This window comes from Lactuca sativa, chromosome 5, assembly GCF_002870075.4.
Source record: "Lactuca sativa cultivar Salinas chromosome 5, Lsat_Salinas_v11, whole genome shotgun sequence".
Classification (NCBI taxonomy): domain Eukaryota; kingdom Viridiplantae; phylum Streptophyta; class Magnoliopsida; order Asterales; family Asteraceae; genus Lactuca; species Lactuca sativa.
Window position 1 is genome coordinate 356,054,114 of NC_056627.2, and position 24,689 is coordinate 356,078,802.

General features: G+C 34.9%; 2 protein-coding genes and 2 long non-coding RNA genes across 11 annotated transcripts; 3 read left to right on the forward strand and 1 right to left on the reverse strand.

Annotated features, from left to right (window-relative positions):
* The first annotated feature begins 6,701 nt into the window (after positions 1–6,701).
* LOC111901568 (uncharacterized) lies at positions 6,702–9,351 on the forward strand. 8 transcript variants are annotated; one of them, XR_006183840.2, is made up of 4 exons: positions 6,773–7,266; positions 7,411–7,460; positions 7,539–7,652; positions 7,797–9,351. It is a non-coding gene; the product is annotated as an uncharacterized LOC111901568 (long non-coding RNA). The 8 variants fall into 8 exon arrangements; XR_006183838.2 differs by having other exon boundaries at positions 6,782–7,266; positions 7,539–9,014; positions 9,108–9,351; XR_006183839.2 differs by having other exon boundaries at positions 6,782–7,266; positions 7,539–7,964; positions 8,062–9,351.
* Positions 9,352–11,530: 2,179 nt separating this feature from the next.
* LOC111901573 (uncharacterized) lies at positions 11,531–13,994 on the forward strand. The gene is made up of 3 exons (XR_002853542.3): positions 11,531–11,717; positions 11,822–11,903; positions 13,381–13,994. It is a non-coding gene; the product is annotated as an uncharacterized LOC111901573 (long non-coding RNA).
* A 1,513-nt stretch (positions 13,995–15,507) lies between these two features.
* Positions 15,508–18,864, forward strand: LOC111901567 (guanine nucleotide-binding protein-like NSN1). The gene is made up of 9 exons (XM_023897435.3): positions 15,508–15,667; positions 15,799–16,043; positions 16,644–16,773; positions 16,889–17,053; positions 17,142–17,359; positions 17,447–17,711; positions 17,799–17,978; positions 18,062–18,276; positions 18,384–18,864. The coding sequence occupies exons 1-9, from the start codon at positions 15,649–15,651 to the stop codon at positions 18,720–18,722; spliced, it is 1,776 nt and encodes a 591-aa protein (XP_023753203.1). The 5' UTR covers positions 15,508–15,648; the 3' UTR covers positions 18,723–18,864.
* A 3,418-nt stretch (positions 18,865–22,282) lies between these two features.
* On the reverse strand, positions 22,283–24,108 carry LOC111901566 (uncharacterized). Its single transcript, XM_023897434.3, has 3 exons — positions 23,679–24,108; positions 22,857–23,011; positions 22,283–22,720 (listed from the first exon to the last, which is right to left on the reverse strand). The coding sequence occupies exons 1-3, from the start codon at positions 24,091–24,093 to the stop codon at positions 22,496–22,498; spliced, it is 795 nt and encodes a 264-aa protein (XP_023753202.1). The 5' UTR covers positions 24,094–24,108; the 3' UTR covers positions 22,283–22,495.
* Between the last annotated feature and the right edge of the window lie 581 nt (positions 24,109–24,689).

Sequence of the window (24,689 nt, forward strand, 5' to 3'; positions counted from 1 at the left end):
GATTCATATTTCTTTTTCAATTACTCAATTACTTACACTCAATATATGAGACAAAGTTAAATCCGTATATATAAAAAAACAGAAACAAAAAAATTGAAAAGTTCAAGTTGATTAAATGGGGGCTGATAACAGAAGTCAGAAGTCAACAAAATCGATGTTGGGTATCATCTATATCATGATTCATAAAATGGTTTTGGGGACTTTCACAAATCAAAAAAATCTATTTGAAAGATAAAATATAAGAAATCAGATGGAGAAGAAAATTGAGAAAACACGAAATCTAGAAAATTGATAAATCTCTATCACTCTAAGAAATCAGAAAATCGATAAAAAAAAAAAGAAGTAAAAATCAATTGCTTATTCTTACCTGATCAGATGTTATTGCTTCCTAATTGGTCAATCGATTACTAGACGTCTGGATGGAATCGATTTCAGAAATCAGTTGTTCTCGTTTTCCTTCAATATCGGGAGCGGGAGTGCGGGACTGTGGAAGATACGAGGGGTCGAGGGGACGGTTCAAGAATCAAGGTTCAAGGACAATAACAATTGGCATTGAAAACTGAAGAGTCCTGCTTTAGGCTTGAACGAATCAACGTGTGTACGAGAAGCTACGGAGAAATCAGGCGCCATTTTTTTGTGATTACCTAATCGAACTCTATATCATCATATGGGCCTCAAAATTTCAGAAAACACATACCGGACTATTTCTATTGGCTATACAAGTCTTCTAAAATGGGCCCTATACAAATTTTGGGGCCCTGGGCCATTACCCAGCCTGCCCCCCCCCCCTATTGGGTCGTGCCTGGTTGGGCGTACAAGCCTGTACGTGCATCATAAAAGCCTTCGAGCCAGTACGCTTAGCGTACAAGCTGAGTACGCCAAGCATACTCAATCAGGTGGCATTTCAATGTTGGGATTTAGGTTTGGGCCACGTTTCTTTTTACCACAAGTAGAGATTTTTGTTATGATTTAGATCCCAAATGTTAATTGGTTTTTATTATCATCTGATAGCTCGAGGAGTTGTAGGACCAGCAGCTAGGGATTATTCAATTCTCTCAGCATTACGAGGTGAGTTTCCCTATTGGGTTTAGCGCGTCAAATGCACCAATGTCGGCCCCATGTTTATGTTATTGTTGAGCATCAGCGCTTCCGGTTGATCTAAAACCAATCGGTGTTAGAAAAGGCGCAACCTTACCCATATAGCGCATTCAACCCTCTAGGACCAGGCATTCTATTGTGGCACTCTAGGCCATCGTGCGAGGACTTGGTCGATGCCATTTCTGACCCCCAACAATCCACCCCCTCAGAAATTGCTCCCTGAGAGAATAGAACCCTCGCCACTGGCTATGATACCACTTGTTGAGCATCAGCGCTACCGGTTAATCTAAAACTAATTTGTATGATGCCCACTTTGTATGATATGTATCTTTGTGATTATTGCATGTGTATGTGTTTACTTGATATATGTTATATGTATGTTGGGTGGGGCCCAATCTATTTACCGAGCGGGGCTCAATGTTAGGCGAGGCCCGATGTCGGGTGGGGTCCGATGCCTAGCGGGCGCGATGATAGGGAAAGGCCCATTATTTGTTTATTTGTATGTATGGTATGTGGTATTTTGGGGGAACTCACTAAGCTTTGTGCTTACGGTTTTTAGTTTATGTTTCCGGTACTTCCGATTTCAAGAGGAAGAGCTCGGGTTGACTGCATCGCACACACCACATGTATTATGTTTTTGGGACACACTCTGATTTTCATGATGTGTGGTATACTTATTTTTTGGGTTGTATGAACAATGTTTTTGGAATATTGTCTTATTCAAATTTAAAAATTAAAATTGATGGATCATATTTTTGGAATGCTTTAAGTTGGTATCAGATCCTTAGCTTGAGGGATTTGGGCACACTCTCGGGTGTGTCTGAACTCAAACTGAGGATTTGGTAAAGATTTTCAAAAAGAATTATAATGTAAGAAAAGGGTTTTTCTAAAATAAGAAAGGGTGTGGTGCATGCAATTTGTCGAGCTGAAGTAAGTTTTCCCAAAATACTCATACATGTTATCTAATATGCTTTGATCTGTGAATCTGTAAATCGCATGCTAGTTAGGGCTAATGATTTGCTCAGTTTTTGCATGATAAAATGATAGGAGAGATGCCTTTGTATGCCTATTATATAAGCTTGTAGACTTGCCTGCTAGTATTGATCAACCCTTAATAAGAAGGCTTGATTAGACTATGCTTGGTTTTGATTACTCGATGCTCGAATGCTACTTGCTTTGTGCTTTAAGGAATTCTAGCTAGCTCCATATAACTAGTAAACCAATATCTAAGTTACATATTCTGATAACTAAATAAATTTACAAGTTTAGGTTTTAACTCTATTGCGCAGCTCTTGTTTGAGTCCAACCATTGTAGTGTGAGACCTTTCATTCGAAGAATTATCTGGTTTTATTAATATGTACTGGTATTCATGAGCTAGTTAGATGAAGTTAGCGGGAGTTCCTTCTGCAGCTGATGGTGGAGAGTGGAGTGGAGTTTTCCTTAGGAAGACCTAGGATGAGATCTAGTGTTAGGAGCCTTATATAAGAGGGATAATTGTATAATCATAGAGTGACATGATGGAGTCAAGGAAATCCTTGAGGAAAGTATGGGTAGATGTGGAAGGTAGTATGGGCCCGTACTACTGAAAGAAGAGGACCCGTACTCGATTCAAGGAGGGTTGTGATAACACCAGGGAACTTGTGGAGTCGTGGTTCTCTCGATTTATAGATTTTATGTGTGTTATGATGGTTTATTTGGTCCATTTTCAGTATGGTGACATTGAGAGGCAGACCTATTGGCAGTTCTGGTGCCGGTGAGGGTTCGGGCTTAGGTTCCGGAGCCAGGCAGCTTAATGACCAGACGGGGGAGTTCATCTCATCTGATATTACATGTAATATTCTTGAGCAACCTCATGTGATCTTTGGCACCGTCAAGGAGGGTATACTGGAGATTCTAGATGAGAGGTTGAGTGCCTTTCGCGCTGAGATGGTAGACTTGATTGGGACATGCTTTTTAACCTTCAGGGAGTTCCGGGCATGTGGAGCTTCGGATTATCACATGGCGAGGGACCCAATAGCGAGCAGGAGGTGGTTAGCAGATGTTGCTAATGCCTTCTGCACCATTCGTTGTCCCAAGTGGGACAAGGTCAGACTAGCTTCATACCTTTTGAAGGACAGGGCATGAGACTGGTGGGAGGAGGTAGGGCGTGTTTTGGGTGATGATGTTGTTGATGTGATGTCATGGTATGACTTCTCGACTAGGTTCCGATTTGAGTTCGCACCAGTGATCAAGGTACAACAGTTGGCGTGGGAGTTTCAGGATCTCCGTCAGACTACTGAGATGGTGGCTGAGATCACTGCCATGTTAAGGGAGAAGGGGCTTCTGGTTCCGCAGTATGTGGCAGAAGAGGAGATGAAGAAGGTCTGGTATCATGAGATGTTGAGGAGTGACATTTGGCAATTTTTGAGCTGATCCAGTTGTAAGACGTTGTAGGATATGATAGCTCGAGTTAGGGATAGGGAGATTGACCTAGAGTTGGAGAATAAGAGTAAGCATGAGTATGTTTCGAGTGGTGAGGGTTTGGGCAAAAGGCCCAAGGTATCTGATTCTATACCGAGAGGCCATCGGGGTTGTAGCCACTATGGCAAGTGTGACAAGATGCACAAGGGGGCATGCATGGTGGGTGGTTCTGGCTGCTTCAAGTGCGGTCAAACTAGTCGTATAAGCAGGGATTGTACTGCTACCACCACCACCACTCTGGTATCTGATCTGATTTGCTTTCATTCCAATCAGAGGGGCCATAAGAAGGCATATTGTCCGAGTTTAGCAGCAGCAGTACCAACATCAGCACCCGCTCCTGCAACTCTCCAGATTACTGACGGCCGCTAGGGTCAGGCAGACGTGCTTGTGGCGAAGAGCAGGGTTTCCAACTGATGACAGAGTAGGTACATGCAACTCTCGATGTAGTGAATGGTATGTATCTTATCCTTCTCTCTTTATTAATATTGAATTGTTTGCTTATGTTTATATGTTTTATTTTAGTATCGTTCCGTGTGAACGGTATTTCTGCTTTGGTATTGTTTGATTCGGGGGCTACCCGATCGTTTTGTATCGCTTGCGCTGAGCAAGAGGTTTCCAGGGCTCCGGGGGAGCTGGAGAACATGGGCGGATCCATAATAGATCCCGGGGTATACCGGGATACCCCTAAAAAAATTCGGTACTATAATTTTTTTAGAAAAATTTCATTTTATGTAGTGTATATATACATAATAGTAATATGTTTAGCGAGATAACAACAAAAGTTGTAGTTGGTTTAGATGGTTAAGGCGTTAGGGGATGTTTCTAGAGGTCGCAAATTCAAATCTTGTGGCAAACATTTATTTTTGCAGCTCTTTTTATATACCTTTATACATATTATACCTATTATATTATGATGTTGTGAAAATTAAACACAAGTAATGAGTTGTCCAAGTGGTAAAGTGTTAAACTTTTAAGTTTGAGGTCTCTATTTTGAATATTGGCCGTTACATGGGTGTAATTTTTTTTTATCATTTTTTCAACTTGTTTTTTAAAATTCTAAAATCGTCCCACATCGGCCATAACATGAAACATAGCTCATATACATTTGTTATATAAGCAATACAAGCTTCTCAATTCTTAACAAGTTAAATTTTTGAATGGGGTTGGGTTTAAACCCGAAACCAATTTTGGAAAACCGAGAAACCGAACCCATCGGTTTGGGATACCCCTTTTACTTTGAACCTGGCTCCGCCACTTTGTCCTCTTGATGAGGAGATTGCTAACGATAAGACTGTTTAGGTTGTGAGGGTTCATCTGGGGTGTACTCTTCAGTTGTTCGGTGAGCAGTATTTGGTGGATTTGGTTCCCATTTCGTTGCATGGGAATAAGGTCATTGTGGTTATGGATTGGTTGAGCCCTAATGGGCCAATAATCAACTGTGAGTAGCATTTAGTATGGGTTCGGACCCCAAGTGGGGGAGAGTTGGTGATTCATGGAGAGAGACTGCAACGTGGGCCGATTATGTGTTATGTTGCTTATGTCATAAATGTTGGATTAGGTGTCTAAACCCATAATTATAATTGGTATGTACTTGATTTGATAGTAGCATGGTCCTTTTGGGTTGCCTTCACCATAGCAACTTGACGGGATGACTTTTGGAGAAAGAGGTTAATAAATGAATTATTAATATATTATAAGAATAATATATTAATTAGAAATCATATTATTCAATTAGTATTTAATCAGAAATTAATTTGGTATTGATTTTAGGATTAAAGGAATTGATTGAAAGTATAATGATTGGTTTTGCAAATCAATGATAGTTGCAGAGTTTGGCTGATGGACTCCTTTAGAAGGGAGTGGACGAAATCTATAGGAGGCCCTATAAAATTTCGTCCAAGGCTTCTAGGAAGGAGGTCCATGGACTGCTTAAGGCCTAAGGGTTTCCACCTGAAAACCCTAGCAACCTCAACTATATAAAGACACCACTGGCATGTGATTTTCTACCTAAGCATTCTAAGAGAAACCTTAACCAATTTTCATAGTGTCCTACCCTATATTTCACTCGTCCTTTGCTATTGGTGTTTGTGACTCGATTAGAGGTGCAAAACTTGAGGCACTAGATCTTTCAAGAGTCAATACCATCTGTGGAATTCTTGTTATTACGAGATAACAAGCAAGGTAACATTCTAACCCTAATTTTCATATATATCTAGAAAATTGTATGCTAGTATTAGGGTTGTTGCTTTGGAATTTCTATTTGCATGTATAACTATAGAAAAACTTGGATCCAAAGTAATTAGGGTTGCATGATCACATAGGATTGTTGTTATGCTCCAATTCCATCAGTGGTATCAGAGCCTAGGATGTTTTTCTGTTATATTTTTAATGCAATATTGATCTGTCCAAATCGAATGCAAAACAAAAATCATTTTCTGTTTGACAAACCCGACGAGTTCTATGATGAACTCGACGAGTTCTATGATGAACTCGACGAGTCCACTCCTTGACTCGACGAGTTCACTCGTCTGTTAGCTTATTTTTAGATTTTTTGATCTATTTTGGATTAGTATAATTAGCATAATTCGTTTTTATCACGATAAATTGAATTTGTTGAATGGTAATCTGATTTCCTTATCAAAATAGATGGATTTGGTCAAATTTTAAGATAATGACAAATTATGTGATTAATTAATTATTTAAAATTTGATCTAGTAATTTTGAAAAGTTTCAAATTGCACCCTTTAAGTTTTGGAATTTAAAATTTAATTAAAAGTTTAATTTTGAAATAGTAAATTCTAAAACCCTAGTATTTTAAAAGTTTAAAATACAACCCTTATATTATTATAATATTAAAAGATTAATATATATATATATATATATATATATATATATATATATATATATATATATATATTTACTATCTTATAAAAGAAATCTCACTGTTTCTATAAATAGATTGAATATAATAATATTATTTTTTTAAAACGTCCAAACCATTAAGCTGATAGTACAAGTACCTACCAATAAAATATTAATAATTATTTGAATTAACCCAATTAGGTTAAATCGTACAAACAACGTATACAAGTAGCTAATGCGATACATAAAAGATCTTTGACCCGATTCCTTTATCTTTCCCTCTTATCTTTACCTTCCAGTTGACTAACTCACTTGATTCCTTATAAATCTGCATTAACATTTCAACATACGTGCTGAACTTTTCCTATATCTAAGCTGAATATAAACATCATAAATAAATTAAAGGCAGTAAGGCACATAATATTAAATTCCTTTGTCCATTGGATTCCTCCATCTTCTGAGTCCCTTCGTTCTCTCCCACTTCTTCATGCCTTTTGAAATAAAGAAACCCTAATGCCGCTAGACTCTCTCTCTCTCTCTCTCTCTCTCTCTCTCTCTCTCTCTCTCTCTCTCTCTAGCATTGTTGCCACCGAAATCAACCACCTCGTTTTTCTCAATGCTACAACGACCCCAACCCATCTGGCAACGATTTCCGTAAGCAACTCAGGTTTACCCTTCCAACCCACAGGTTTCTTGATTTGTGTTGTCCTATTTTGGGTTTTTCTTAATAATATGTTGCAACGACCCTCACCCCCGCCACTAACCAGTAACCAGCACCGCCATAGAAATCCCACAACTCTTCGTCGATGTTCGATTTCTTTGGTGATGGAACCCATCTCTATAAGGTACTCACCATAGCTTTTTTTGTTCCTCTATCTAACTTACTGTGTATATCGATAGTTGACCCTCCTGCCTCACATCTTCGAGTTTCAAGGTACAACTTTGGGAAAGTAAAGATATGTTTGTTTTTTTTTCATGTATTTCTGAAGATTCAAGCTACAACTGTGGGAAATCAACGATAATTAGTTTCTTTTTCCCGGTATTTTTCTAGATTCAAGCTAGAAATTTGGGAAATTATCTCAGTTTGTTTTTATATTTCAGACTTATTTGCTTGCAGATCCAAAGGCAAGAGAGATTGACACACTAAAAATGAACTACAAAGCTCCATGAAGCAACTCTGGAGAAACTTGAGTTAGTGAAAACAGAATCTGAAAGTTTATCATCACAGAAGGTAATAAAATGTGAGAAAAATAAGAAACTAAATGTGATTGTGGGTTAGAATGAAACAACTCAAAAGTGGTTAAGGTGATGTTGTAAGCCTAAAAGGTTTTGTATTTATAATTTCCTATTCCTAATGAAATATATAATGAATCAGGTCCACCTCCTACCAGGAAACTTGCAACTTTGTTGTATAGACTAAGAAGAACGCATGTGGTTGCTAAAATTAAGAGTTACTAGACTAAAACAACAATGTAGTCAAAGCAGAAATTGTAAAAAGTGTGCTTATATCAACCGATCTTATACATATGTTGCATAAACTAAGGTGGCATTTTGTTGCATAATTTAATCATAACATTTGATGTTTTTCTTTTCGGTTCACTAGAACATCTTTCTAATGGGTATCTTTTTATTTATGTTAGTTTAATTTCTCTTCGTGCCTCACAAAGCGTAAAATGAATGACACATTTTTACCCTTGTATTGTATGTTCACAACTATATGCAAACTATGCCATTGGTAAAGATGTCCATGTCATGAAAGCAGTGGTTGGAGAAGAAGCCTTCTTCTGAGGATCCGGTCAGTTTCACTTTCTCTATCTAAATTACAATCATGGTTCTTAATGAGATAAAACTTGTTGGACTTGTAGTGGCGTGTGAAAAAAATCGTAAGAAATTAGCATTTGATAAAAAAGGAAAATTCATTATTTGAATTTTTTGTGTTTTTCTTTGTTTAACCTTTTATAAACGTGGGTGATCAGGAAAATTCATTATTGGATATTGATGCTACATTATATAAATCAGGTAAATGGTATAATTTACAAATTAGTATAAGTTTTAGATTTATGTTTCAATTTATGGTCTCTATCTTAAGCAACATTTTCCTTACAAAGGAAAAAAGGAGTTACTTTGGAATTCATTTAGCGCAATAATATGATGTTAGAGTTGATTTTTGTGCCCGTGAAACAAATTCAGACGAAGGAAGCGAATTGAAAACCCTATAGCCTAGACGATTTCAATGCTTGAAACAAAGAAGTTTAATTCGGGTATTTTTGTGATTACCTTTAATTTCATGTTTTATTATGTTTAATTTCGTTTTTTAATTATCCATGGTTAATGTAATTTTTTTTAACAAGATATGGTCGAGATCTCAATTTTTCTTTCTTTTCATGTTTGTGTTAATTTGTTACGGTTTTATCATATATTTTTGTTTATTGTTCAAATTATAAAGATAGTTTTTGTAGTTACAGGAAAATGAATTCTACCGGCTGCTCCCGGTTTCACAAAAATGTTTCCATTTGTTGTTTCTCTCTGACAGTTGATTATGTGGAGGATCCAATCACCCAATGGAGTATAGGAGGATATTCTCAAGCTTCAGGTAATCCTGTTTATCTTGCTAATTTTCTATATAGTTCCCTTTACTTTGGTATTTTGATGGTCTATATAATGTTTTATACTTTATTCCTTGGAGCTTTTTGGTTTGAATCCAATCATCTTTATGGCTTTTGTTGCTTGATTCGGGTTTGAGATTCTTGGAATTACATGATTGGTGGTTCAGACTTTGGAGGTACTATTGCCTTACAAGTTTCATCTTATGTAAATCCGACTTTATAACCTATCAATCTGGATGGTCTTACTCTGCTATGTAAAAGTTTATTGTAATATTGTATTTGTTGGATAAGTACTTTATGTCTACAGTTTGTCAATTTTCCCAACTTCATTGTTCCTTAGTCATTAATTTTACAAAATAAATGAGCAACTTTTTTAATATAAACAGTTTATATTATTGTTACATAAATTAAATGCAAAATAATATTTGACTTTTTTAAAAAAATATCGTTAAGGGACAAATCTAGAGAAAAAATATGACACGCTTTAAAAAACGAAATGTCAAAAGAAAATTATTTGAAAAAAAAGAAACTAATTAACGCTTGGAAAGTATTTTCCAAAATGAAACTAATATTCGCCTGTTCATAAAAACCCTAAGAACTTTATAATGGCGTTGCAATTCGGGATAACCAGAAACATACCAGAACAATGTGTCCGACCTTTGTGGAATGCAATCGAGTTCCGATGCATTTCATGTTCTTTAGATGATGACATGTTTCCGTATAGAAACTAATCGGTGAAACGAATATAATAGCCAAAAGAAACTAATTGGCGAAAGGAAACTAATTTCCAAAAGAAACTACTCGTTGCCGCAAAATCGATTAATAACATAATGTATATGTTTTGTGTTCCTTGAAATATAACATGTTTTCCGAATAAAGTAATCGTTGAAACAAACTAATTGTCGAATGAAGTTATTCGCCGCCGCCGCTTTGCGCGGGTAAACGGCTAGTGTATATATATATATATATATATATATATATATATATATATATATATATATATATATATATATATATATATATATATATATATATAAGACGAGTCAGTCTTACCGTTAGTAGGCGTCATTCATGAAGTCGATCTATAAGGGGGTATAAGGAAACTGCTTATAAAATGGCGGTTAAATGGGTGTCCACTCTCACCCACCGCTTCCTTAATTGGTGGAGGGTCGTTAGCCGAACGGGTAAGATAGAACATTAATTCTCTCATTAATAAGTATAATGACGAGTACCTTTCCAACTCGGCGAGTTGGCCCGGGGTTTCCCCGATCTTCTGGACATTGTTTGAACTCGACGAGTTGCTGCGATAACTCGGTGAGTTGACTAGGTTTTTTCCAGGTTTTCTGAGAACTGAAGGAACTCGGTAAGTCGGTAGGTGCACTCGACGAGTTGGGTCAACATGGACGGTTGACCTTGACTGATGACTTTGACTTTGACGATGGTTAACTTTAAGGGTATCTTTGTTAATTCGGGGTTTTGTTGAAGTTAGTCGCATGGTGATTGTAGGCGGTTGAGTTTGGAGCTGTGAGTTGAGATTTGTTCTTACCAGTTCAACATTTATTAAGAGGTGAGTCTCCTCACCATACCAATGGATCAAAGGCACCAAGGCCGGCCCATTTTGTGATATGTGGTACACTAGTTGATTTAGTGATATGTGATATACTAGTTGGTTATGTGTTATGTGGTATGCTAGTTGTCTTTGTAATATTTGCATGAAAGACCATGGGGGGAGCCCATGACACTTGGATATCAGACTATGTGAGGGAGCCCATGACATTCCAGGTAAAGACCATGGAGGGAGCCATGGTGCTTGGATATCAAACCATGTGGGGGAGCCCATGACATTACAGGTAAAGACCATGGGGGAGCCCATGGTGTGACAACTATCAATATTGGGTCAACCAAAGTCAAACAAAGTCAACAAGTCAACACGACTAGTATTAAGATTCTTGCATAATCGCTATGTTTTCTTAATGTACAAACTTAGAATTTTAATACAAAGTATCCCTTTGGATTGCCAATTATAAAATTTAAACCCTAATTAGGGTTAGTACGTAACAACTCGATAATTCTGCTATATATTATTTGGAAATAAATAATATTCATAACACAAATGTATTGGAATTCATAAACCTAACACTACATGGCAAATTCATAACAAAGGCTACAACCACAACTTTTTGGTGAATTCTTCACCAAATGCAATGAAGTCTATACCCGTCTAAACACCAAAGTTCAACGAAACAAACTTGAAAATATGACTAAACTATTCATGTAGCGTATTATTATTTAATAACAATGTTTGTTATAATAATTTATATTCTTTTTATATAATTCAAATTAAATATTTATACACACTTTATACCATGTTTTTATCTAAAAACATATCATTTTTATAAAAACCCCACATTTTATAAAAATGACTACCTTTTTTTTTATAAAAAGGGGCTAGTTTGACTTTAGGGGGTTAAGGACCCAAAAATGACAACTTGGTCCCCTTCTCCCCAACAAGTCCCATCCCCCACTCTTACCCATGCATTCCCACCCTACCTACCCCCTTTTCCCTCTCTCCTCATACTTAGGTCGAGAGCCTTTCTTCATCCACCATTTTCATCATCTTTCATTCTTCTTCTCCAAGTTAAGCTTCAATCTTCAAGCCCTAAGTTCTTCCAAGTGTTATTGAAGTTTTGGTAAGTCATTTCTTCATCTCCTAGTGATTCTACACACTTCTATACTAGTTTCAATTCATTCTCACACATTTCATACTATTCATATAATCTTCAAATCTTCATAGTATTCTTCAAGATGTACTTCAAGTGTTATTGACTTGGATCTTCCACCTACAACCTTTCTTTCATCAAGCAAACACCCATAAGGTGAGTTCATATCCCTACATTTTCAAGTTTTCTAAGTTTTTTGGGGGAAAATACAAGTAAAATACTACTAAACAAATATAATATACAAGTTGTTATAAATAATTGCTTATATGTTGTGTAAAAGTGCTAAATACATGAAATGAAGTTACTATCAAGCTTTATGAACTTTTATATGCAAGAATTTGTTTAAAATACAAATCTATGAAAAAACAAGTATAATCATGCTAGATGTTCTAAAAAAAAGTCACAAACTCAAACCCATAAAAAACTAGGGTTTTTATGAACACAACATGGATAATCCAGCAAAAATGGTTATAACAAAGTTATTACACTATTTTTGTGAGATCTAAACCAAAATATGCTATTTTGGATATATGTCTTGAAACTAGTCAAAAATACCAAGGTTTTTGTTTTAAAAAAGAGAACTCTAAAATTCTATCATTTTATGCAAAAAAATGGGTTTTTCTAGCAAAAATGGTCATAACTAGGTTATGACACCATTTTTGCGGGTTTTGACCAAAAATATGTTGTTTAAAACATATAAAGGTAACTTGACCTAAAAATCACAGAGCGGTAAAAATAAGTTTTACGTAACTATATTTTCACTATTTGCCGTTTGTGACGTTAAAACTCAAAAACTAGAAAAAAATAGACATTTTCATACTAAAAACCCACTTACTTGTGATAGATGTAAAATACTTGTTATTTATGAATATCTAAGTATACTAAACCCTATATATATGTATATATGTATATACAGGTACGAAGACCAATTTCTATAATAAACTACATAAGTATAGTTTATGAATCAATAACACTTTTGTAACATGTTGAGCAAAGTGTATAATTATATAAAATACATATATAATAATTTCATACTATTTTATTATCATGAAAAAGTGATAATTACACATGCAAATGTTTTCATTTCAAACAAACGTAAACTCGTTAAATCAAATTTTGTGAGACAAAATCTTCACTGTACCTACCAGAGTACCTGCAAAAGTCATGTTTATAACCAAAGTCTCTCATAAGAGAGCATGATACTTGTGTATAGATTTATATGAGACTGATAATCCCGCACCCTAACTGTTAGCTACAGTTAGACTGATAGGTCTCGGGTGACAAATGACATAAGATTTCGACGCCTGAAGAACGTCGCAACAGGCCATCTATGTTATAGCATGATTATAATAACTCACATGGTGAAACAACGATACATTTATTTTACGGGGAAACATTCATTCAAACGGTTTTATATAAATTAAAACTGCATATTACTATTTTAAATATGGAAAATACTTGTACATTTCGGTCTTAAGGTTCTAAGACTGCAACTCATATTTAAGGAAAATATTGGATTTTCCGGAACGAACACTATCTTTTTTACAAAGAAAGGCTTTAAACTCTTCATACAAATTCTTATGAACGCACCAACTTAATTGTTGACATTTTTTCAAACCACTTGTATTCTCAGGGAATCACTAAAACAGGTACCAACAAGCTTTTGAGGATGAGACGCTAAGGCGGTGGACAAATATTTTTATCATCATAACGAGATTGATTTTTAAACATCTAACTCTTACAACAATGTAACCTTTTCAATTATATTTATGATGGTTGTGTTTGCTTTGGTCACTATTATGCATTATGTTATGATACAATACATGAAAGTCATCCACCCCGGACGTTTCCACCATCCTGGTTTGTGGGTGTGACATATGGCACTTGGATATCAGACCATATGGGGGAGCCCATGGCTTTCCAAATAAAGACCATGGGGGAGCCCATGTCATATATGTGTAAGACCTTGGGGGGGAGCCTACGACATCCCTATATGTTATATGCATGGCTTACGTGATTGACTTGGATTATGTGATTATGTGGATTATGTGGGGTATGTTTTGGGGAACTCACTAAGCATTAACTTACAGTTTGTTGGTTATTACAGGTACTTCAGGGTCTAAGGGCAAGAGCTTGGCGTGATGACACGGCATGCACTCTCTGGCGTTTTATTTGAGACACTCTGATATTATGAAAAATTTATTTGATGTTATGAATTTTGAAAACAAATGTGATTGGAATTTTATATCTTATGAAAATGATTTGGATAATTAAAAATGAAAAATTTTATTGGATATTTGGGCTGTTGCATTAGCGTACTCGCACAAAAAGAAGAAATGGTTAGCAGATTCATCAGTACCATTGCAGAAATAACAAGAAGAAGAGTTAACTGGAATCCTACATTTGGAAAAATTAACCACAATAGGAATTCTATCTAAAAGAAGCCTCCAAACAAAACATTTCACTTTTAGAGGAATCCATCTAACCTAATGGAACTCCAAAGTATCTCCATTAGGATCTAAATCGCTAATAACAAATCTTAAAGACTTTATCGAAAACACCCCTGATCTTTAATCCACTTCCATCGATCTGCACCATCTGAGAATTGAAAATTAGCAATTAAATTTGATAACTCCATTAATTGCCTACTCTTCCTACCCGCTATAATTTGTCTGCATCAGTCCCATTCCAAACAAAAGCTGGAATCAGCCCCTAAAGAAACCCTTTCTGAAATAAAACAATTTTTTATTAGAGTTCAAATCATATATATTGGGAAATTTATCTTTTAAGAGGCACGGACCACACCAAATATCATTCCAAAAGAAGGTTTTGTCACTTACCCCCACCACCCTTACAAAAAGTTTTTCAAGAGAGACATCAAGATCAACTAAATCAAAATTAATATAATAAATATTAAGTCGAACACTTGAAATCGACTTTTTGGCCCACGGCTTGCCATCCACAAGAGAAAAATTATGTACTGCCTTAATACACTTTAACCATAGCTCATTACGCTATGTTTTTACCATCCACAACCACTCCGGAGAAAGGAGGCGTTTAAGCAACCAACACCCAACCCATCCTTTGATTTTGGTTTTGTAACTCTATTCCGGGACACTGAACAAAATTTATTTTTCACTGATCCCCCTCTCTAAAGAATTCTTCTTTTAATACAATAAAAAAAAGAATGATCCTTTTAGGAGCCCAAAACAACCAAAAATAATAAAGTGGAAGACTATTGAGTACCGAATTAACAAGAGTAAGTCTTTTATCAAACGAGAGAATAGTAGCTTTCCAATTTTTCAACTTAGCTTTAAATTTCTCAACAATCACATTCCAATTTCTTACAAGCCTCATATTTGCTCCAATAAGAAGCCTAAGATAATTGAAAGAAAAAGAAATGGATTCACACTTCAAAATACTCGCAAGTCATCCACTCCTATCCCGAACATTTTGCTTTTGTGAAGATTCATTTTGATAGAATAATTTTTTATGTTTTTCCAAACACCATTCTAAAAATGCTTTTGAGTTTGTATTTTTTTATTTTAATTTATTGGTTTTTATTTTTTATTTTTTTAATCAATAAATCAATAATCATTTATAAAACTCAACACCAAACATAAGTAAGAATTTGGAAGCGTGGTTTATAATTTTGTACCAATTCCACTGTAAAATATATGGTTATTTTGACGAATCTTAAAAATTGTGAACTTTTATATATTTTTTAACCTAACAGAAAGTCATAAATAATTTTGATACAAATAGCTAAAATATCTACTGTTTTCATGAGGAGGGAAGGAGTTTATATGAATTCGGCGCCTCCTTCAAAAACCCTAATCTTTCTGTCATAAGCCCCTCTCCTCCTTCAACCTCCAAATCAACATCAAACAACTAATCAACCATGCCGAAGAGAAGCAAAAGTAAATGCTATTCACACTCATTTGGAACCTTACTTTTGCGCAATTTCTGTACATGTGTGCGTGTTCGTGTATCCTTTATGCTTAAATTTAGTCGATGTATTCATGTCTGTTGTTTTTCTATGTGTTTACAGAGAGTAAGAGCAAGAGAGTAACATTGAAACAGAAGCACAAGGTAATAAAGAAGGTGAAAGAGCACCATAAAAAGAAGGCCAAAGAGGCGAAGAAGCTTGGATTGAACAAAAGGCCTAAGGTTGAGAAGGATCCGGGTATCCCTAACGATTGGCCTTTCAAGGAACAAGAGCTTAAGGCTCTCGAGGCTCGTCGTACTAAGGCGCTTGAGGAAATTGAGCAGAAAAAAGCTGCTCGTAAAGAGAGGGTAATTTGTTTCTTCCCTTAGTTAGGGTTTTGATGTGTTTATTTGGATGCAGCCCGTTGGTTCTAGTCCCAAATGAGCACATTTTTCATTGTTCATGTTAAACACCTATACCTTCCAATGCTAGATTCATATGCATCCCGATAAGAGGTTTAAACAGTGTTCCTTTGTAGTACTTATTAAACAGTGGGTGTTACTTGAGGGATGAGGCCATCGTGTGAATTTGGCACAGTTGTTGTCATATGTGATTATTATGTTCGAATAATTAATCTGATATTAGCAGCAGCAAAACTGGGGTGGAGCAAACTATATACCGCTATGGTTAATTTGTATAATCCACTTTAAAAACCAATATCTTCTCTTATATGCTGGAGTTGTTGTAGGTTGCAGTATGAAAAGGGTTGTTAGGATTCATATAAGTTCTTAGATTCTTTACCTAATGCAACTCACATGTGTCACATCAACAATCTTTGAGAGTGTTTTTGTGGTCATAGATATTAATTGCTTCCTTGTTATCATGGGCACTGATCATTTTATTTCTAAGAAATGCTTTCTATGCTACAAAGCTTTGGTTTGAAATGACACTACATGTTTTCACTTCAGGCTAAAAAGAGGAAATTGGGTCTACTGGAGGATGATGGTGATGATATCACCAACCTGGCTGAGCAGGTTTCTGCTAAAGAACAGGAATCTGGTGAGAGAAAAGCTGCTAACAATTCAACAGCAACTCGGGGTATGTGATCGTACATGATCTTTTTGAGCTTTTTACCTATCTTTTCTTACTCCACTGCAAATCTGGTTCTGTTATCAACTTTCTAAACGTTTTTGGATTTTCATGGACAATTCAGAGAGGTCGTTTTACAAGGAGTTGGCTAAAGTTATTGAAGCATCAGATGTCATTTTGCAAGTGCTTGATGCTCGTGATCCCATTGGTACCCGATGTAATGATATGGAAAAGATGGTCTTGAAAGCTGGCCCTGAAAAACATCTTGTATTGCTTCTCAACAAAATAGGTAGATCTTCATACCCTTTGAAGATGCATTTTCTTATTTGTTTTCCAGTTTTGATGAACCAAATATACTATTGGAACTTGGATATTAGATCTTGTTCCCCGTGAAGCTGCTGAAAAGTGGCTTAAGTATCTCAGAGAGGAGTTGCCAGCAGTTGCTTTTAAGTGTAGCACTCAACAGCAGAAATCTAATCTTGGATGGAAATCCTCAAAGGCTGCAAAAAAGACGACTAATCTTTTACAAACAAGTGATTGTCTAGGAGCAGAAACTCTTATAAAGCTACTCAAGAATTACTCAAGAAGCCATGATGTAGACATTTTGACCTTTTTATCTTGTTTTTTTCTCTTGTGGTGTTAACTTATAAGTTTTTGACTGATGGCTTACGTGTTGATGCAGATTAAAAAATCGATTACTGTGGGTGTAGTTGGGTTGCCTAATGTAGGAAAGAGCAGTCTAATTAATAGCTTGAAAAGATGCCATGTTGCCAATGTTGGTGCTACACCAGGTCTAACAAGAACAATGCAAGAAGTTCAATTAGACAAGAATATCAAATTGTTGGATTGCCCTGGTGTTGTGATGATTAAATCTGGGGAGAATGCTGCTGCTGTAGCTCTTCGGAATTGCATGAAAATTGAGAAACTAGATGATCCTGTTTCTCCAGGTAATTCAAATTTATCCAAGAAAATATCTTTTCCATACATGTGATGTGTTTATGTTTATGAAATATGCTTTTATTTGTTGATTGCAGTGAAGGAAATTCTAAAGTTATGTCCAGCAGAAATGTTGGTAACTTTATATAAGATTCCTGCTTTCGATTCTGTTGATGACTTTCTTTCCAAGGTTGCTACTGTGAGGGGTAAGCTCAAAAAGGGTGGTGTTATGGACATCAATGCTGCTGCAAGAATCGTATTGCATGATTGGAATGAAGGTTTGTAAAATGAGAAATAATAAATGAGAAAAAGAACGCAAGCAACTGAAGTATGTTTTTTTTTTTCATATTTTTTTGTATAGGTAAAATCCAATACTACACGATGCCTCCAACAAGGAATGAAGGAGAGGAGGGTATGGAAGCAAAGATTGTATCAGAATTAAGTAAGGAGTTCAATGTGGATGAAGTTTATGGCACTGAATCCTCATATATTGGCAGCCTTAAATCTGTAATTGAATTCAATCCTGTTGAGATTCCACCAAGTGACCCTCTTGCTTTTGATGAATCCATGCTTGAGGTTTGTAATTAGTTTTTTTACGAATTTGCCCTCGTTAAGAACATCTCTGTTGCTAACTAGCTAGATCTTGTTCTTGATTCTGTATGGATTTTTTTTGGCTTTTACAGGATGAGAAAGAATCAGAAGTAACCACTGAAAAAGAAAATGCATTAGAAGCCATGGCAGAAGATGCAGAGGAAAGTGAAGTGAAGAAGACAGGTAGCCAACAAAACAAGAAAGTAAAGAAAGCAGAAAAGAAGAAGAGAAAGGAGAAAGCGAAAAAGTCTGCTGCTGTGGATGAAGATGAGTCCATGGATGGTGATTATGATTTTAAGGTGGATTATGTGAAGAAGGGATCTTCTGCCATGGATGTTGGTGAGGAAGATGATGATGAGGATGAGGATGAAGATGATGTTTCAGTTAAAGATAATGGAAATGACAAATCTGCATTGCCAGAGACAAAGTAGTAGAGGATAACAATTTTTGTTTTACAACATTGTACCTTCAAATTTTTTTTAATGCTTGAAAAATCTATCCAGTTATAGCGAAGCACTTTTAAATTTTTTTTTTATCATGTTAAGCAGTGAAAATCTATTTATATTTTGTTGACGTTGCTTTTGTTTGGTAGACTTATAAACTACAACTTCTGTAATAAGAAGAAAAGAATTAACAAAAGGGCATTGCTATTTCTTGCATCCCACCTTTTAATCAGATGATTTATCTGATTCACATTATATACCCATACAATTAGCAACGTTGCATGAACCATAGTAACCAAGCTAAAACATCAACCATTTTCGTAAAGCTATAGGGTGTAGGTGTGGGTTGTGGTAGCACATGTGGTTCGCCATGTAGACCACAACTAACAGCACGCTGAGTCTGCGGTTTTGAGAGTGGTTCTCTCTCCTCGGCTAGATGTTCCAAGTATTTCAAATTTCGGTTTTGTACTTTAATTTATCCTGATTTTACCCCCTAAAGTTCTAAAACTTTAAATTGTAACCATTTTCAACTTGTTGTCCGTTTGTCTTCTTATTTGTTTTACGAGGATAACTAAGTTTTATTAATACGATATGATAAAAAAATGAATTAAAAAAAACAACCTTCCTTCACAAATTTGTTCCAAAAGCTACTGAATTTAGCCTTACCTTTTCCTTTTTTACAAGTTTACCCCAACTTCTAATTGTTTTTATGAACTTGGGTTACTTATTTACAATTTTAGCCCCATGTTAAATTATTTTTTACGATTTTGGTCCATATTTTTTAAATCTTACATTTCTTTTAATATATATATATATATATATATATATATATATATATATATATATATATATATATATATATATATATATATATAAGCTTAGGTTATTTTATTTTTACTAAGTATTGTGTGCCAGAATGCACAAATCTGGACCAATGGATGAAATTAATCAATGAACATGATTTGAGGGATAATATTACAATGGGGTAACATGTAGCATATAATCACACAATTTTAAGCAAAATGATATTTTGGACAATTAACTACATTTATAAAAGGAAATTTTCGGATTTTTAGGGATGATTAATTCTCCTAATTTAAAAAAAAATATGAATTTTTTAATTAATTCAATTTCATTTTTTTACCGATTTTATTCTGTCAGAATATTATTTGTTAGAATGATGCTCTTTCAGAATTTTATTCTAATAGAACATTATATACCCATACAGTTAGCAACATTGCATGAAGCATGGTAGCTAGGTTAAGGCCTTGTTTGGTATTGAGCTGACCGGGTCCGGTCAGCCTGTTTGATAAAAGACGAAAATGGGCTGATTCGGTCAGCATTTACCGACCCATCTACTTACCCGGTCCATGTTTTAAAAGTAGCTGACCCAGAAAAAAGACCGATGTGCCCTGATAAAAAGAACGCATCTCTTCGTCTATTGTTCTCCCTTCGTTCTTCCACACAAGCTTCTTGACGCAGTTCCTCCCTATCACCACTCCGAAGCCACCATCTGAAGCAGATCCGTCGGCCTCCGCCTCTCGCCAACGCTGACATCCGCCTGTCTCCAGCGCCGATCAAGCTTCATACCCTTTCTCGTTCTCTCTTCTCTGATACTTCCCCTCTCGATTCAGGTAAATAGCATTCTTTGCTGCTTTTAGTTTTGATTGAGTTTTTTTGTGCTCGATTATTAGTTTGTTGTTTTATGATTTCAGTTGGATATTTTTCATATTATCGTTTGTTATTGATGAAACTCTTGGGGTTTTGGGGTTGGTGAGCACAAATCAGAAAAATTGATAATTTCAACTAGATTCAAGTATGAAGCCAAAACAAGAATTTGATGAAAATGAATGATTATTTGCATAGTTTGCTTATAAAAGTTTCAATATCAAGATATGTGAAGTCACAATTGCTTCATTTAATTTAACATAACATTAGATTCATCGCATTTTGGTGTCATATAGTTCTATATAAGGCATCCAAGTTGATCAAACTTTTAGGACCTTTTCATACAATGTACTGAATTGTTTTGTGGCCCTATGAGTATATCTCATGGCTATACTTTGATGTAATCATAAATTGCATGTATTTTTTATTATAAAACCTGTCACATAACATTTTTTTTATCATAATAGGTTTTGATGGTGCAAGAGAAGGGTGAAAAAGACTGTTAAAGATGGAATTGTGATGCAAGTATGAAATATGACAAAAAAAGAAGTTAAAATGGAATTACGATGTATTTTAGTTTTTTGCAAAGTCATTGGTGAAAAATGCTCTTAAAGATGCAATGTATTTTTTTTTCATACATGCACTACATAGCAATGTACTTTACTTTTTTGGTTAGTTTCTTTTTAAAACCTACATTAGATGGCAATGTATTTTTTTAGGTTTTTTTGTTCTTTTTTAAACAAATAAATAGCATTGTACTTTATGTTTTGTTTTTTTTTTCTTTTTTTAGAATTGTATTACAATAGAAAATGAAATGTTACTTAACAAAAAAAATTTATCTCACAGTAAATAAAACAGAAAAATAAAATAGAAGGGTAAAATTGTTATTTTTACCAGTCAGACGTATAATCAAACAATATAGTTCCAGTCAGATGTAGATTCAGTCAGACTTTCAACCTAGTCAGGCTTTGACTTAGTTAGATCTTATTCAGTCAGTCAGTAACTATCAAACAGCCCCTAAGACATCAACCGTTTTCGTAAGAGGCCTTTGGTTTGACTCCTATGAAGCAAGCGTCTTTGTTTTTTCTTTAGTTTATTTTAACCCCCAAATGCTCCAAGTATTTCAAATTTTGGTTTTGTAGTTTAATTTATCCTGATTTTACCCCCTAAAGTTCTAAAATTTTCAAATGCAACCCTTTTCAACTCCATTTACAAATTTGTTCCAAAAACTATGAAATTTAGTTACAGGTTTACCCCAACTTCTAATCGTTTTTATGAACTTGGGTTGCTTATTTACAATTTTAGCCAAATGTTAAATTATTTTTATGATTTTGGTCCATGTTTTTTTTAATATTTTTTAAATCTTACATTTCTATAAAACTTTTTATTTATTTATTTATTTATTTTTATTATTTTATATTTTTTTACGATTTTCACCAAAAAAAATTACAACTTTTTTTTTTGTTTTTATATTTTATATAACTTTTTACATCTTTTTTACAAATTCTTCCAAACACTGTTTTTATAAACTTTTCCAACTTTTTTTTTTACAAATTCGATTTTTCTTATGATTTTTATAACTTACTATTTTTACAAATTTTTTTGTACAACTTTTACATACTTTGTTTTACCATTTTTTTTCAAATTCATTTGTACAAATTAGTTTTTTTTTACATAATTATTTCTTTTATAATATTTGCATCTTTGTTTTTATGCATATATCTTAAAGATTTTTCCATTTTTACATCTTTGTTTTTTTAAAGACTTCCGTTTTTACAAATTCTAATGTAAATATGTTGTCAATTGTACATACATAAATTTTTATCATCCAATTACACCGTTTTAATCCTTTCCAGAGTTTCCACCCCAACGCGCAAGCATACAACACCTGGTTTTTCTTCAAATACATTAACCACTTTTATTTCACATCCAAAACAACCCCTAAATAAAATATTGAGGATTCTCTATAAATATCAACTCAACCCTTATCAATATACCAAATCAATTGTTCCACAGCCTAAACTAGTAACCATATGCTCAACCATGGTCAACACACAACACATATTCATTCAATCCCTGTGGCAAGATTTATCTTAATCATCTATTGATATTCCTAAAAGTGGGTCCGTGCTGTCCTTACTGGGGCCCTCATCTTTAGAATCTGAGCTTGATGAAGATGGAGAAATCGTCACTTCATCAATGATTACAATTGGTGAAGAAACACTTGATGCAGGAGACTTTGGAACAATTCCTTGTGCTTCCATGGCTTCACGAGCCGCTTTCACTTTCGCCTTTTTAGCTCTTTCTACCACTTCATCCTGCATACAATTCCAACCAATTAGATTTCCTTCAAATGCCACAAAATGGATTTCTTACCAATTTACAAAATTAGGTATTCATAATTACAACTCTAGTCTAGTAGCTTCTAGAATGAAAAGAAAATTGATTTAGTACCTGAAACTCCTGTACTTGCTTTTGTTGTTCAGCTTGCAATCGGCCAACTGTACTCAACAACTCACCCACAGCAGATTCCACACGTTCATTAAGTGCTTCTGCAAGAGCCTTCCCCAAGAAAAATGCATCCAACACTTGTTTACTTTCATTTTCACCTGCATATTTTCCATTTTTTCTCATCAAGTTTAACAATTTGCAAGGCTATCATTAGGTAGATTATTCAAAGTAAAAGTCTTAATAAAAAAAAAATACGAAAGTATAATGTTGTAATAGACAGCGCAGACCTAAATGTTGAAAAACCTACACAGCATACATTAAAATTAAAATTGTAAATTTCTACCAAGTAGTTTGCTTTTAAGGCCAACAAGTCCGGGTTCAAGTTCTTCAAATCGAGCTATTATGAGTGTATACAAATTCCATCCCAATTTAACTGAAAAACTCAAAACGTATATCTGATTTTTGTAAGAAGATGAAGATGTTATAAACCCCCCTGAATACAAAGACTCTAAGAGCCCATCACCAAATTCTTGATTGAATACTTAAAACCAGCCATAAATCGAAAAACAACTCAATCCAAACGTACAAAGTACAAACCCTCTAAAACCCAATCTTTGTAACGCAACTACCCTCATAAATGACCATTTCCCAATCCCAATCTGCAAAATCACCCCAAAAGTCGAATTCAATTACTAAAAATTATCCCCAAATGTGAAACGCAACAACAGCTTATTACAATTGCACTGTAAACAAAACCCCCCATAATTTCATAACACACAAACATTAAAATTTTCAGTACGCATTACGTGTAGAGAAGAGGAGTACCAGGAACAGGGCCACCAGGTGTGCTGCTGTTACAATTGCACCTAAAACGATGTCTCGGAAGAACCAGTTTCTTCTGCAACAACATACCTACTGCTCCCTTACCATGACGATTGTTTGTGAATTTAAGGCAGAGAGATGCAGAAACCGATGAATTGGAGTTTCTAACGATTTGGCTGTTGGATGGAACACGAGAATATGCGGTTGGTGAAGAAATTGCGGTACTCATCTCTCTATGAAGTTGTGGAGGGAGACGAGAGATCTGGTTTGGGTTTGGGAATGGTTCCGACTTCAAAGAATGGGATGATGTAAATGCTATAAAAGTATAAGACAGTACTCTGTACCCGCCATAAGCTATTTCTCTCATGGACCAATTTCTGTTGGATACTCGTGGTGGGCTGATTATGCGACACGTCATAGGGACTCTGGATCTATAAAAATCAATCCAATCAAAACTGGACCAAAATTAAACCGCTGGATCGGAAAAGGAAATCCCATGTCTTCTAGATACTAACTACAGTGATCTTACTTCCAATTAGGACAAAACTTGTCAAACAAGTAGGACAATAGTTGTCCCAAAAAATGCTATATGAAAAAATGTTGTTTAAAAAATTCATTGACTTGTTTGATTGTACATCTGACTTATTATGTTAAATAATAAAAAATGATGTTGTTCTGAACTGTTATGAATGAAGTTGCTAAATAATTATAAAAACATACAAATTGTCATACAAAATCAAAATTACACAATATCATTTAAAATCATAATACAAATTGTCATATAAAATCAAAATTACTGAAAATGTATGTTAAAATCAAAATGTTTGATTGAAACTTTATATATAAAATTGTCCTCCTAAATCATATGCTCGAAAATAAAAAGAACGAAAATAAGATGAAATAGATGAAGGTTCATGTTTAGTACTTTCCGATTAGAAGAAACAAATCAGGGAAAAAAAGATGAGATGGTTACATGTGGGGCGGAGCTGCTGGCTGCAATAACGTTCGGGTAGA

Coding starts and splice junctions, on each gene's coding strand:
- LOC111901567 (XM_023897435.3), top strand. Junction 17,712..17,798: donor AGATGATCCTGTTTCTCCAG/GTAATTCAAATT, acceptor TGTTGATTGCAG/TGAAGGAAATTCTAAAGTTA. Junction 17,979..18,061: donor ATTGCATGATTGGAATGAAG/GTTTGTAAAATG, acceptor TTTTTTGTATAG/GTAAAATCCAATACTACACG.
- LOC111901566 (XM_023897434.3), bottom strand. CDS start 24,093: ATGACGTGTCGCATAATCAGCCCACCACGAGTATCCAACAGAAATTGG. Junction 23,012..23,678: donor ACCTGGTGGCCCTGTTCCTG/GTACTCCTCTTC, acceptor GAAAATATGCAG/GTGAAAATGAAAGTAAACAA. Junction 22,721..22,856: donor AGCAAGTACAGGAGTTTCAG/GTACTAAATCAA, acceptor AATTGTATGCAG/GATGAAGTGGTAGAAAGAGC.